Below are 14,526 nucleotides of genomic sequence, written 5' to 3' on the forward strand. Positions count from 1 at the left end.
TCCAAAGTGACGAAAGGTAGTCAAATGCCTGAACTCAGTTCGGCTACTCCCCACATTTTTTTTTTCCAAAGCCAACCCGGGACACCAACAAAATGATGAGTCCACTATTACCAGGAGTTCTGGAAATGCAGGATCCGGTTTGGACTTTGGATACATGGGTTCCTAATTTTTGTATCCAAATCATAATTCCTCACAAGATGGCTCAGATCTCTAATTCAAATGTTTTTTGAACTTGAAGAAAAAAATTAGGGCCACAGAACAAGCACAGAACAAAACTTTGCATCAAGGACAATAATCTAATAAATCATAAGCTTAATTATTCAATAGTTCCACAATCCCCACAAATCACAACACAACCATGGCAAATAGGCCTCAATCGACCGATTACAGATACCATGCGCATGTTAGCAACTAAGACATGAGACCACAATTTATATTATAACGCACACAACCTAAACCCGACCCTAAACAAACAAAATACAGAGATATTTAATAGAGCACCACTTAGCAAAGCAAATAGCAGGCCAACCAACCTCTCACTGCGGCACATAGTAGTACGCACCGAGTTGATCAGGGGTGGGGACTGAGGCGGCAGCAGCCATGTGGGCCCTGGGTGTCAGCCCCTCCTCCTTCCCCTCTTCTCTCGGCACAATGTCGACCAGGAAGTCAAAAACATCAGTACGAGATATTGCTGCGGCAATGTCACTCTTCTGGAGCGTGCGGCGCTTGTTCTCTTCAGCATGGGCCCAGCCACGGTGAGTCAACTCCAGGATGAACATCTCGCATGCACGAGCAAAAACTACTGGTGCTTCAGCTGCGATCATGCGAACGTCCTCATCAGCCTATTTAACATGTTAAACAATGAAAACAATTAAGGTTTGTGTACAAACCATAATGTGGGAGAGTATAATAGGAAGTTGACCTTTGAAGTTTGTACTACTACTATTTGAAAATATACAAAGTATTTATAACATACATGTAAACAAGACAGGATTTACTCTCCTTGTAATAAGCACTGGAGAAAACATTGATTGACTTGAGAATTCTGATATAGAAAGGGTATGCATTATGGTTAACAAAATGGCTCCTGATCCGAAGAAGTGCTACTGTTTCTTATCTTTCAAATATATCTTCTATCCTAATATGTTTAGCAGGTGTGGCAGCCTCTAGTAACAAGACGAAATACCTGTCAACTTTTTTTTTTTTTTTTCTTTTGCAAATGCACCAGGGAAACTAAAGTGTTTCAAAATGACACGGCATTTAGTAACTTGCAGTTGGCACCAAACAAAAAACCCTCAACTATAAAATTGAGTGATAGAAAGGTATCCTTTATGGTTGCAATTTCGTCCTGATACTAACAACTGTCAATTTTTTTGGTTGCAAAATATAATCTATTCTAAAGAATTTACAAATTACGCATCATGTAGTAACTTACAGTTAGCATGATAAAAACAAAAAGATGCACAATAAATGAAGTTCCCAACAAAAAACCCTCAACTATAAAATTGAGTGATAGAAAAGGCATCCTTTATGGTTGCAATTTCGTCCTGATCCTAACAATTGTCAATTTTTTTGGTTGCAAAATATAATCTATTCTAAAGAATTTACATATTACACATCATTTAGTAACTTACAGTTAGCATGATAAAAACAAAGAGATGCACGATCAATGAAGTTCCCAACAAAAAAGATAGTAAACTGTTATAATTGTGTAATAAATGAAGTACCAATTATAGTAGACAGTTTTTCTCCTGATTGGTTGACACTAACAACTGTCCCTTTTTTCTTAAAAAAAAATCCTCTATTCTAAATTGTCTGCAAAATATACAGCATTTAATAACTTGAAATTGACATTAAGTAAAGATCCGCAAAAAGGAGTTGCGGAACTCAAAAAATAATCCCACACAAAATAAAGGCTGGCAGTTACAATTGTATGAAATGTATGTTTGTCTTTTGCAAAAACACATTGCAGACACAAACAACACAGCAATAATTATGTTGCAAATCAGCACTTGATCATAACTGAGTAACTGACTATCTTTTTTTTTTTTTGGTAATTTCTGCTTTCACTTATTTTCCTTTTATATAACTCAAATTGAACTAAAGTCAAGCATGATAAAATTCATTGTTGGTTCATGTAGGCTATACAAACATGTGAAGGAAATTTCCAGAGGAGCAACCATGAAAAAACAGCACATAAGTAATATTTTATTTTAGACAACCCTGGTTCTACTTGTAAATACAGTATAATGTAAGGCCTTAATTCGTAAAAATAAAAAAAGAAAAGAAAAAACTACAAAAATTGAGTAAGAAAAGAAACCTTCATAATCTTCTTGATGCGAGCCAAGGGAAGATTGTGATTCTTAAAATCAGCGACTTGCTCGATCTCGCGGTACTGATCAGCCCAGAAGAGCTGGAGCTGTTGATTGGGCTGAGCTGGCTGGTGAGGTTGCGGGAGGTGAGGCTGGGGCGGATAGAGGTGCGCATACGGAGCGAACGGCGCGGCCGTGGCGGCGGCAGGGTAGGCAAGCACCGGGGGAGGTCCGGTAGGGGTGGAAGCTGAGTTGGGGTTCTTCTGCTCCATCGAATGAGAGCGGATGCTAGGGTTAGGGTTTCAGAGAGAAGGAGAGTGAGAAGAGGAGAAGTGGTGGGTTTGATACTTTGATTTGAGCTTAGTGACAGAGAGAGGTGGGGAGGAAGGGGGATGTTTTAAAGAGAGGCGAAGGGGAGAAAAAGGAAAGAGAAGGTTAGTGAGGTGTCGGAATTTAATTTGGGGGTTTTCTCTCTTTTCGGGGCTTCAATTTGATGACGATGCCAACTTTTTTTTTTTTTTTTACTTGATGTTGGGAACAAGAAACCCAAACGAAAGAGAATCAAATCCTAAAGTAACCCAAAATTTGAGTTTGAACGCTGACCGTCCACGTGGATCCTACTTCTGACTAGATTGACCGAATTCTGATCGTACGGTCTGTATTTAAACTCAAATATTTAGTTACTTGAGATACATACTCAACAGAACAAACGAGGTTTCGGTAGTTTTGCCGTTTCGGTTTGGAGAATTTTGCATGTTATCTAGTGTTTGAATACTAGGGCGGGTACGGGTACCCCGGGTATATCCGACTCGGGTACGGGTACGTCTCGGGTACGGGTATACTCGGGTGCGGGTATACTCGGGTACAAGGGTATACGGGTACGGGTACGGCGGGTATAATTTTCAAAAACCATACCCTACCCGTCTTATACCCTTACCCGTGTATCCTTGACGGGTAAGGCGGGTACGGGTATTTTTTTTTTTTTTTTTTTTTTGCTGTTTTTTTTGCTGTTTTTTTTCTGGTTTTTTTTGTTTTTGTTTTTTTGTTGGTTTTTTTCTGGTTTTTTCTGGTTTTTTCTGGTTTTTTCTGATTTTTCTTGGTTTTTTCTGGTTTTTTTCTGATTTTTTTGGGGGGAAAAAAATACAAATTTTGAATTTTGAAATGGCATGAACAGTGGTCGGGTATACGGGTACGGATACTCGGGTAGTCGGGTACGGGTTTAGTCGGGTACGGGTATAGTCGGGTAGGGTATAGTCGGGTATTGATAAAAAAAACCGGGTCCGGTCCGGTTTTTGCCCTTACCCGCGTACCCGAGTACCCGACCCATATCCGGGCTCGGGCACGGGTACCCCGGGCGGCGGGCACGGGCGGGTAGGGTAGGGTATACCCGTTAAGGGTATTGTTAATACTCTAATGTTATCCCTTCTTAAATTATTTTTAACAACTTCATCTGGAAGTGGAAATGGTTAGGGAGTAAGAATAATGTTCTATTAAAAGAAAGCATGGTAACAACTAACGAATTTCATTAATATAGAAAATTTCATTAATAATATTAGATAAAAAATATGTAATCTAATTTGGCAAATTCAAATATAATTAGAAGATATGCTACAAAAAAAATGCTATATATTTGAAAAGTCTTGTTACTGTGACTGAAATGAAGATATAGTTTCTCCGCAAAAGATAAAAATCAAACTTTTTTACTGGCAATACGTTGCACAATGCACGCATAAAGATATAATCGAATTCGTTTACTAGCAATGCATTGCACACAAATAATAGAAAATTATAAAAGATATACTCAATTTGATACAATGATTGTAATTAATATTTGTTAGCCACATATCTAATTTAATACCAAGATATACACATTCAAATTCAGGTACATTGTACAAAGGCAAAAGAGAAAAAAGAAGGAAAAAAAAAACTCATTTGATGCAATGGCCAATGATTGTAATATTTATTAGAAAAATAAATCTAATTTAATACACATTTATCTGGATATTTTGTACTCAGCAGCTTAGAGAATATAATACGACAAATGTTGACTAGTTTTTCTTCACTTTTTAATTTAATGACTTTAGGTTATTATTTCTTTTTAATTACATGAAAACACAATAGTAATTAACAATGCATATAAATTAAGCTTTGTGTTTGAGTTCAATATTTTAGTGCTACGCAATCTACAAAATATCAAATTTTATAGGGTTATATTAGAATTAAAGTGCATATTTCCAACAAGAACATCATCAATACATCTATTAGTAAACTTCAATATTTGTTGGTTTTCGTCATAAAAAATAGATCTAACTTACCGCGAATAATATAGTGAAGTGAACCTCAGGAAAATTACAAAAAGAAAATTAGAATAAAAATTAAATAAATAAGAATTTCTGTTAATAACTCGAGAGGTAAGAATGGAAAGATACAACTTATCTACGAGCAAATAATAAATTGCACCCAAACAAGAAAATCCACACTTAGTTCAACTAGTGTTAACGGATCAAATATAAGATATGATATCGATAAATAATAGGTAAATTGTATTGATATCTGTTTTGATGTTAATAAACGAATATGGATGCAAATATGAATATAGTTTGGGTATTAAAATAAAATTATTATATTATATAAATATACACACATTAAAATATAAATGAGTCTAGCATGTGCTACTATACCGACCAATTGATCAAATTGGAGTCTAAATATGAATAGTAGGTCAGTTATGAAAGAACATAGAAACTTATGTAAAAAAATGAAACCCATTAATATAGAGACCCGTTATCATGGCGACTTACTAGTGAATTAGGGGATTACTCAAATGAACCCTCATCTCCCACTGTTCTTTCTAGTCCTCCCTCAACACCTCATGTTTACCCAATCAAAACACCTGCCCTTTTGATCCCCTCAACAACCTTTTCTATTTTCCAAGCCAAAATTACTTAATAACGTTTCATTTTTCCACAAAAAGGTTGCTCTTCCTCTCCATAAAACTTTTTGTCACTTTCTACCTTAACTCCATAAACCTCAACATAATGGATCTAATATGATCTAACAGATCCAATTTGGATCCGAGAAGAGAGATCAACAGAGGGAAAAGTGAGATACCAATTGGAGCTGTGAGGCTAGGCGTGCTTTGTTGTGCTGAGAAATTTGGTGCTCATCCAAGGAAAACTGAGCTGATAGAAACGCACCTCTTCTGTCAGTTTCACGTAATGGAAGCAAACGGTTGGGGAGGAGCAGCGGATGTAGGTGAAGAATGACGGTGAAAATGAGTGGCGAATGAAGCTTAGCGGAGGATGAAATAGGGATTTGTTATTTTTAGCGATTTACAAGGACTTTGCAAGCTTGCAAATCTCGAAAGCTTGCATTTCTGAAATTCTCTCTCCATTAGTGTCTTGCGAATTTGAAATGACACGTCGGACTTTGAAAGCGTAATTGCAAGTCGATGGAGATGCTATAAGGAAAACTGGAAGACATGATTCATTTCCTTTATTAGCTTTGTTATTAATTACATAGAAGAGAGAGAATGAAAGAGTAACAAATATCTTCTGAGCTCTCAAAATTAGAATAATAGTCCTGAATATAGCGCTATCCGAAAGGAAAAAGAAAGAAAAACCCTAAACTATAAAGTTCAGCGTAGCAAGCAAATTTTAGGTTCAATCATATAGCAAGATAGGAGTAGTTGACATTTTAGGTTTGTGACCTTTAAAGTTTTGGATTTCTAAATATTAACAGAAGTGAATTAATTCCATGTTCCGTCTTAATTTAATGGGACCTCTGACAGTGAGGCATGAATCCATTCAATCCAAACGGAAATAGGGGTGTCAATGGGTACGATATGGGTAGGGTGGAACTATTTTCGTACCCATATCCACTAAAAATTGATCTTATCCCTATCCGCTAAAAATTTGCTTTACTCTACTCTACCCATACCTGTTAAGATTAGCAGGTAACGAAACAGTAGTGGCGAATAACGAATAATACAAAGAGGAGAGATCAAGTTACAACAATCATTTTCTACATTTTCATAGTCCAAATCGTCGATCCAAACCGTTAGATGTGATCTCTACAATAAAATGTGCTTGGAGACCAAATTTTACATTTTTTGGAATTTTTTTACTATTTATTAAGATGGGTACAAAAATTAGTCAAATTCAAACCATTGAATTTTGTATCTATCTTAATAAATAGTAAAATAATTTCAAAAAATGTAAAATTTGGTATGGAAGCACATTTTATTGTGGAGATCACATATAATGATTTGGATCGATGATTTGGACTTTAAAAATGTAAAAAATGGTTGTTGTAACTTGTTGTAACTCAAAAATTGTTGTAACTTGATCCCTCCTCTAATACAAATGTAATAATTTTATTATTTTTACAAATAAACTATCACAACTTATCATGTCATATATATGCAACCACAATTACTAGTATATAAAATTAAAATACAACATACAATCAATTCTAACTTGTACTTTTTTTATGAGTAAAACAAATCAAAATCACAAATAACTCTTCTAACAAATTCAATCCGTTAACTAAATAACAAAACATTCAAATAAGAAAATAATATGTTTAGAATAATATTCTTCTTACAATAACATGCACACATTTTCTCATGATATAATTTATTTTATATAATTACCCATTATTCAACGGGTACGAAATAGCATTTACCTGTACCCATACCCATTTATATAACGAAAAAAAAATTCTTATCCATGCCCATACTCAATAAGCTAACAAGAAAAAATCTCACCTATACTCGTCTTATAGAATGCGATACGGGTAGGGTAAACGGATAAATGGGTATCCTAAGCGTAAGCGATTTCAGCTCTAATTCAAACTTCAATAGAACCCCGTTCATTAGCGAAAAAATAAAGCTGTTTCTCTGACAAGCGGGGTAGTACTCCCGTTCAATTTAACACCGAGCCTAATGGAATTGTTGTTGATCTCTACGGCTAGTTCCTTTTTAGCCATAATTGTCAATCCAACTCTAAACGATCTCTTTTCCTTTTGTTCTCTTCGTCTTCTTCTTCTTCACAAGAATCAGCATTTCTCTTCTTCTCTCCTCTCCAACAATGGCATGAAGTATGTCTCCTCGCTTCCTCATCTCAGCCGTAGCTTTACTGATCTAGAAAGCCCACATCATCCACCACAGAAGAAGACGACGTTCCACATCCGGTTTCTATTGTCACCTGTCCCTCTCCCCAAATTTACTATTAGCCGTGCAACCCGTGCTCTCATCCTTTTTCTCATTCGTCTCTTTCTCTTCTATTGGACTTGCTCCCTCCACTGGATCTCTTCATCATCTAGTTTCTCTTCAAGAACAGATCAAGATTCACACTTCCCTGGTTGTTCAAGAAGAAGCGACCGACATTCTGCATACATTAAAGGTACCTTCTTCTTACCAGCTGGCATGCGCGGTCTCCCTCTTGTCATTCTCTTCATCATCTATTTCCTCTTCAAGAACAGATCAAGATTGACACTTCCCTGCTTTTAAAGGTCCCTTCTTCTTACATACCATCCCCTGTGTTGTAGATACATGATCCTTATTTTCCTTCCTGCACACATTTTTTTTACTCTTTTATTGTTTAAATTTATACTCGCCTTTCAGTATACCTCAAGTGCTTTTGCAAACCTTTTTTTTTTGTTGAATGTCCTTCACTTTTCCATTTGTTAACAAACTGCTAAGGACTTGCTGAAGTACACAAATAGTACGCGTCTAATTTAAAACTCTGTTAATTAATTTGTCCTGTCAATTAGCAAACATACACACCACTAGTGAAATCTGCACTCATAATCAGAAAACTACTGCGCAAAAAAAGAGATTTCACCAAGTAAAATATGGGTTAATTTAAAGAGTAGTCATCTATAACAGTTGTGCAAAACGTCAGCTCTTCATCTGGAATGATGAACTCACAACGTGATTTGGAACCCAAAGAGGGATTAAAGGATGGGAATGAGAAAATGGAAGAATCGATGGCGGTTTTGATGGAGTCGCTGTCAGCTTCGCCTGGGAAAGGGAAGGAGAAGGAGAAGGCAAAGGAGCCATTTCAAGCAGCAGACCTTCCATCTCGGTCTTTTGTCACTTTGAACCCTTCTGATTCTAATGAACCTACGGAGGTAGTAGATCGGACAAATTCAGCTAATGCAGTGGCCCCTACTGATCAAATTTATGTTGTGCAGGATATACTCCAGCAGGCACTTTTTTTTATTTTTTTATTGTTGTACTTGCATCTTTTCAGGTTTGCTTTTTACAAAGCATGAAAGAGACCAAGTAAATAATATTCTCTGAAGTTGTTTGATAGTTGCTACTTGTTATTTTCTTGTGTACTTCTGGTTAGTACCTCCACAGCATGCAATAACAGTATAAACTAACTGTTTTGATTGGTTTTATATGGCATAAGAAATGTTCAGAAAATGTTTATACAATTATAAAAAATATTTTGTGTACCACATGAGTTGTCTACAGATTCTTTCCGTCTAACTTCATGTACTTCTGAGTGGAAGTTGTGGAGGATGCTTGTTATTTTTTATAAAATTGCATGTTTTAATGTTATATAGAATGTGAATCAGTATTGGTTCAGGTTTTATTCTTCCACAATTTTAATATAAAGCTAGTCACTTGGAGATTTTTTTGCTCTTGGTTTTCTTTACTATTATTAACCTAAATTTTTTTTTTTTTTCTGTCAGCTCATGACGGTGCAAAAGGACTTGCAAAAGCAAATAAGCTCAATAGTTAGTGCCCCAGTAGTGAAGGAAGGCAAGAGAGTGGAGGCTTCACTGGGACACAACATGGAGAAGTCTATCAAGGCTAACGTGGATGCACTTTGGGCCCGCAACTTGGAAGAGAGTGCAAAACGTGAGAAGGCAGAGCGGGACCGCATGCAGCAGCTGACACATCTGATTACAAACTCCTTTAGCAAGGAGCTCCCAGCCATATTTGAGAGAACACTCAAGAAGGAAATAACGGCCTTAGGCCCAGTTGTTGCACTTACCGTCAGACCAGTTGTTGAGAAGACTATTTCTTCTGTAGTTGCTGAGTCGGTTCAGGTCTGTCATAGCTTTCTGTCATTCTGTTGGTAGTAAGAAATGATCTTTATTTTACTTATTTGCCTGCTTTTTTTTTCTTCTCTATAAATGGCGGTGCTGAACTCAGTTACATAAGTTGAGATCAATCTGTCCTAAATAAATACCCAGCTAATGCAGTTTTTCTCTTTTATTCCAGAAAGGAGTAGGTGACAAGGTGACGAATCAGTTAGATAAATCTATTGGGTCCAAGCTAGAAGAATATATTGCAAGACAACTAGAACATCAGTTTCAATTTAGCGGCAAAAAAGCTCTCAAGGTTCTGTTCTGTTGAAATAAATTTAACCCCCTCATTTGGTATTGGTTTTCCTAGGTTTGACTTGGTGATATATATATAACAATAAGCAGGATGATATGCGGGCAAGTCTGGATAACTCAAGGTCCTCAATCATTCCAGCATTTGAGCGCTCATGCAAGGTGCTGTTAGACCAAGTTGATAACACATTCCACAAAGGCATGGCTGAGCATACTTCTGCTATTCAGCAACAGATTGAGGCTGCACATACTCCTCTTGCTCTAACTTTAAGGGTACATGATATGTTACAAGTTATTTAAGTGCATTTATTTTAGTTTATGGTATTCTGTTGGAGGGACTTTTGAGTTTGTGGCATTAAATTATCATCTATGCCCCTGAAAAATGTGGACCATTAGATTTGAGCCTACAATGCAACATGAATTCCACTGTAAGTAACCCCCTTCAGTTCTTTCAACGTACCAGAATGTTGAGCTCTGTTTTCTTTTTCTTTCTTTTTTCCTTTATAAGATAACAGAATGGAGGCTAAGTATGGGCCTTTTTTTAATATCTAAAAAGATGGGCGTGAAACATGCACTTTGCCTTTAATACAGTAGTTTACATGATCATGTTCATTGACAGTCTTTGTTTTTGGCCATAAACAGGAGACAATCAGCTCAGCCTCATCAATCACACAGAACCTGACGAGTGAGCTATTGGATGGGCAGCGCAAACTCCTTGCCATGGTTGCTGCAGGAAACCCCGAGGCATTTAATTCAGTTGCCATGCAAGCTACCAACAATGACCTCATGCCCGGTCTTCCTAATATGGTACCTTATCATGCCCATTAAACTAAAACTTTATCTTTTGCTGTAACTTTTTTTTAAAGGACTTGCCTCTACAAGTGCTCAAAAGTAATAGTGAAACTTGTAAAATGAGATGCCTCATGAATACCCTCCTAAACATGGAATATCTTTCTTTGTTTCTATACTCTGTAGTTTTCTTTACCACAAATTGTCTGTGTTTTCTGGCATATATGGACAGAAGCTGGGAGGACTATAGTTTTTTTTTTGGGTGCCTTTAAGTGAATATGTTGAGCTTTAGGATGTTGGTTCTAATATAGTATCTTTTGAATCGCAAGTTATTTTGCACAGCATGTGCATGCAAGTTCCTAAATTAATCACTAGGTTTTTCTGGCATAGGTATTATCCTTCCGGACTATTAATTACACTTGTGGAGGTTCAACAGAACTTCTATTGCACCTTAATTTCGTTGCATTCTAATGTTAACTTGTCTGGTCACAGGTTGAGGCACCTATGGATATCTGAGAGGAAATATGAGGAGGCATTTAACGCGGCGCTGCAATTGACTGACGTCTCTATTGTTTCTTGGTTATGCTCCCAGGTATAAACAATACAAACAAAAAAGAGAATATTAATGAATTGATGATATACAAACAAAATAAACAATACAAACAAAAAAGAGAATATTAATCAACTGATGATATAATGATATTGGCTACCGTGCCTAATGCTAAGAGTCCTTGACATATATTTATGCCTTCAATATATTATACAGGTGGATTTATATGCACTATGCACAATGGTACCAATACCCCTTAGTCAAGGGGTACTGCTTGCGCTTCTTCAGCAGCTAGCCTGTGACATAGCCAATGATACTGCACGGAAGGCCACATGGATGACAGATGTGGCAGTCACAATCAATCCAAGTGACCCATCGATAGCAGTGCATGTGAGACCAATTTTCGATCAGGTATACAAGATAGTCTCTAATCATCGAGCCACCTCGGCCTCTGATGCTGCCAGTATTAAGCTTGTTATCCATGTAATCAATTCAGTTCTTGTGGGCTTCAAATGATCGATTGTCCAATTTCTAAAACTTCTTTGAGAAACAGCAACTGTTCTGTGTGGACCGTGATATTAGATTGTTGTTTAGTCTTTTGATGAATTTGGTTCTTGCATTGCTTTCTTGTTTGTTGGCGCTTGGGGAGTAATTAATTGGTTCTCCTCCGTTTTGCTCGTTTAATTAAATAATCTCAATAAATAAACTTTCTCATATACTTGGCAATAGGTATCTCAATATATGGATTCATACTTTGCTAAAGGCTTAAAATAAAATGTAATTTGTCAAAATTCCAGTACAAGAGGGAACTGCACATATTGTAGCTTGTAACATTTCACTATAGTGATTGGGTAGGTGTGTTTTGTGACAACCAATTAGTTTGATAATGTTGATAATATATTTTGCAAATCATGCAAAAAAAAAATAACAATAGAAAAAAAATGTTATTTTTATGGATTGACCGTATATTAATATTCATGTAATTTAAATATTAATTGTTGGTTTGTAAAATGTGTTTAAAATATATCGTTGTAAAAAAAAATTTTGGTTGATGATCCGCGAAAGTTGTATAAATTTTCATTATTTTTATGTAAATGATAATGTACAAAATATATAATATATTTTACTTAACAGATTTAAAAATGAAAATTAATTTTGACAGTTGTTGAAATTGTCAATAGATCTCCAAAAAAAAAAAAAAAAATAATAATAATAAACTTAAAATGTATAATTATTAATTTGTGGTTAGTGGGAATTAAATTCATAACCTCTCAAGTACAAAATAGTCTTAATTGTAAAACTATAAGCACACATTTAGCATTTTAGCATTTTATGAGGAGAACTAAACTATATAAAACTTAAAAAAAAATATATTCAATTAAATAATTAAAAATTTCAAAACTATGGAGGTGGCTTTAGAAGTGTAGATCCACTCCTTCCAACAGCACGAGAAATTTACAAGGAAATTTTCCTAATTCTCTGTTAGCGAACTATAAAAGCATACCTTTCTCTGCATGCACAATTTACTTGAAAAAAAAGTGAGAAGAAAAGAAAAATCCATCAGAAACCCATTATCAGCAAAGCAACTATTCACACACCAAGGCAGAGGATCTCGACCGTCATCATGAGTAGCTATTCACACATCAGCATCAGAAACCCATCATCAGTGCCACCTGTCACTCCCTACTTCTTCAACCCCTCCGACCAAACCTGCTAAATATGAACCCGATCGAGGCCATAACTGAGATCATCCCCATTATCTCAAATCTGATCCGATTAATTAACCCGATTGAACTCTAGATCATACCTTGCTCTCTGTTGCAAATTTGACAAGGTCTCGTACGCTTGGCGAATAGGAGCCATGTCTGGGTGGGTCTGTTTCACTAGGGAGCAGTAGACAACCTTGATTTCTCGCACGGAAGCTGTGCCTTTCACTTGTAGCACTTCGTACAGACTCTTGCCCCTCCCACAGTGCTTGGTGGTGGCACCACTGCCGCAGTTGCTTTAACCAATGATCGGAGGCGGTGACACGAAACGAAAGGTCTATTGGCCACAAATTGAGATGAAATTATGTTTATCTAACCCGTACCGTATTCGATAAGACGGGTATAGGTAAGATTTTTTTTTTGTAAACTTATCGGGTACGGGTACGGGTAAAGATTTTTTCCATTATCAAAACAGGTAAGGGTACAGATAAAGCCTATTTCGCACCCGTTACCCGATCGGATAATTATATAAAAAAAATTATATATATTATATATCTTAATGAGCATTGAATTATTATCCATCTCTAACAGTCCAACTAGCAACTACTCTTGATCTTGAAAAACAAAATTTATTAAAATTTCTAACTTGAACAATTGACCATTTATGTAACTGTGTTAAACATAATTCATCATTAAAGCACTTGAACAATTGACCATCTTGCTTTTATTTGCATGCTTGATTTTTTATTTATTTAAAGAACAGAGATATTTGTGTTTTGATAAAAAAAAATAATTTAGTTGGAATTAATTTTCATATTAGTAATGTGATTATATATGTGACAAATAAATGTATAAATGTTAATAAAAATAATTATTATACAAATAAATAAATAAATAAATTTGCTTAGTGTTTTATTTAATAAATAATAAAAATAATTATTATACAAGTATTAACCGTTATTTACCCACTACCGTTTTGTTATCCGACAATTACAACGGGTAAGGGTAGGGTACTGGTAAGGCAATTTGTAACGGGTAAGGGTAGGGTATGAGTAAGGATAATTTGTGACAGGTGCGGATATAAAAATGTTTCCATCCAATCCTTACTGTACCCGTTGAGTGTTTTTATAGGAAAGTTGATTATTTTACAAACTTATACGGACACACTAAAAACAAGGATAGATCCAGTATTTCGGCTATGGTAGTGGGAGCAGAAAAATCAGACTGAAATAGCTTATTGAGTTTTAACACATTAATTAATTGGGTTGAAATAGTTTTTCGGATTTAAATTCATTAACAAATCGGATACTTGATAAAAAAAATAACAAAAATAGTCTCTAACATAATAAAAAAACAAAATAGTATTTTTTTTTTTTTTACAAATTAAAAACAACAAAAAATAGGGGGAATTAACTTTCATGGGGGCAAATTATCAGGACCTATTTTATCAAACTTATTTTTCAAAATTCAGAGAAGCATGCCCTCTAATGTACACTAGATCTGTCACTGAATAAACAAACTCCCTTAAACAAAACAAGGGACACAGACAAAATTTAAAATACAAATTAAGTTCAGCGTAGCAAACAAACTTTAGGTTTAATCATATATAGTATAGGAAGGTAAGACTAGTTGACGTTTTAGGTTTTTGGTCAGTAAAGTTTTGAAATTCTAAATATTAACGGAAATGAAGTCAAGTTTAGTCTTAATTTAACGGGACCTCTATGCATCCCAGTCAAACAAAGAGCTCTACCTCTGACAGTGGGGCATGAATCCGTTCAATCCAAGCGGAAGCGAACTTTCAGCTCGAATTCAA

At 35.6% G+C, this 14,526-nt stretch overlaps 2 protein-coding genes across 2 annotated transcripts; one reads left to right on the forward strand and one right to left on the reverse strand.

The window, feature by feature from the left end:
* Positions 1 to 276: 276 nt before the first annotated feature.
* On the reverse strand, positions 277 to 2,835 carry LOC144560570 (nuclear transcription factor Y subunit C-6-like). The gene is made up of 2 exons (XM_078309800.1): positions 2,321 to 2,835; positions 277 to 842 (listed from the first exon to the last, which is right to left on the reverse strand). The coding sequence occupies exons 1-2, from the start codon at positions 2,582 to 2,584 to the stop codon at positions 537 to 539; spliced, it is 570 nt and encodes a 189-aa protein (XP_078165926.1). The 5' UTR covers positions 2,585 to 2,835; the 3' UTR covers positions 277 to 536.
* A 6,012-nt stretch (positions 2,836 to 8,847) lies between these two features.
* On the forward strand, positions 8,848 to 10,816 carry LOC144560310 (enhancer of mRNA-decapping protein 4-like). The gene is made up of 4 exons (XM_078309470.1): positions 8,848 to 9,377; positions 9,553 to 9,672; positions 9,762 to 9,941; positions 10,311 to 10,816. Exons 1-4 carry the CDS (start codon positions 9,021 to 9,023, stop codon positions 10,494 to 10,496), a joined length of 843 nt encoding a protein of 280 aa, XP_078165596.1. The 5' UTR covers positions 8,848 to 9,020; the 3' UTR covers positions 10,497 to 10,816.
* Positions 10,817 to 14,526: the final 3,710 nt, after the last annotated feature.

Source organism: Carex rostrata, chromosome 10, assembly GCF_964058835.1.
Source record: "Carex rostrata chromosome 10, lpCarRost1.2, whole genome shotgun sequence".
Taxonomy (NCBI): domain Eukaryota; kingdom Viridiplantae; phylum Streptophyta; class Magnoliopsida; order Poales; family Cyperaceae; genus Carex; species Carex rostrata.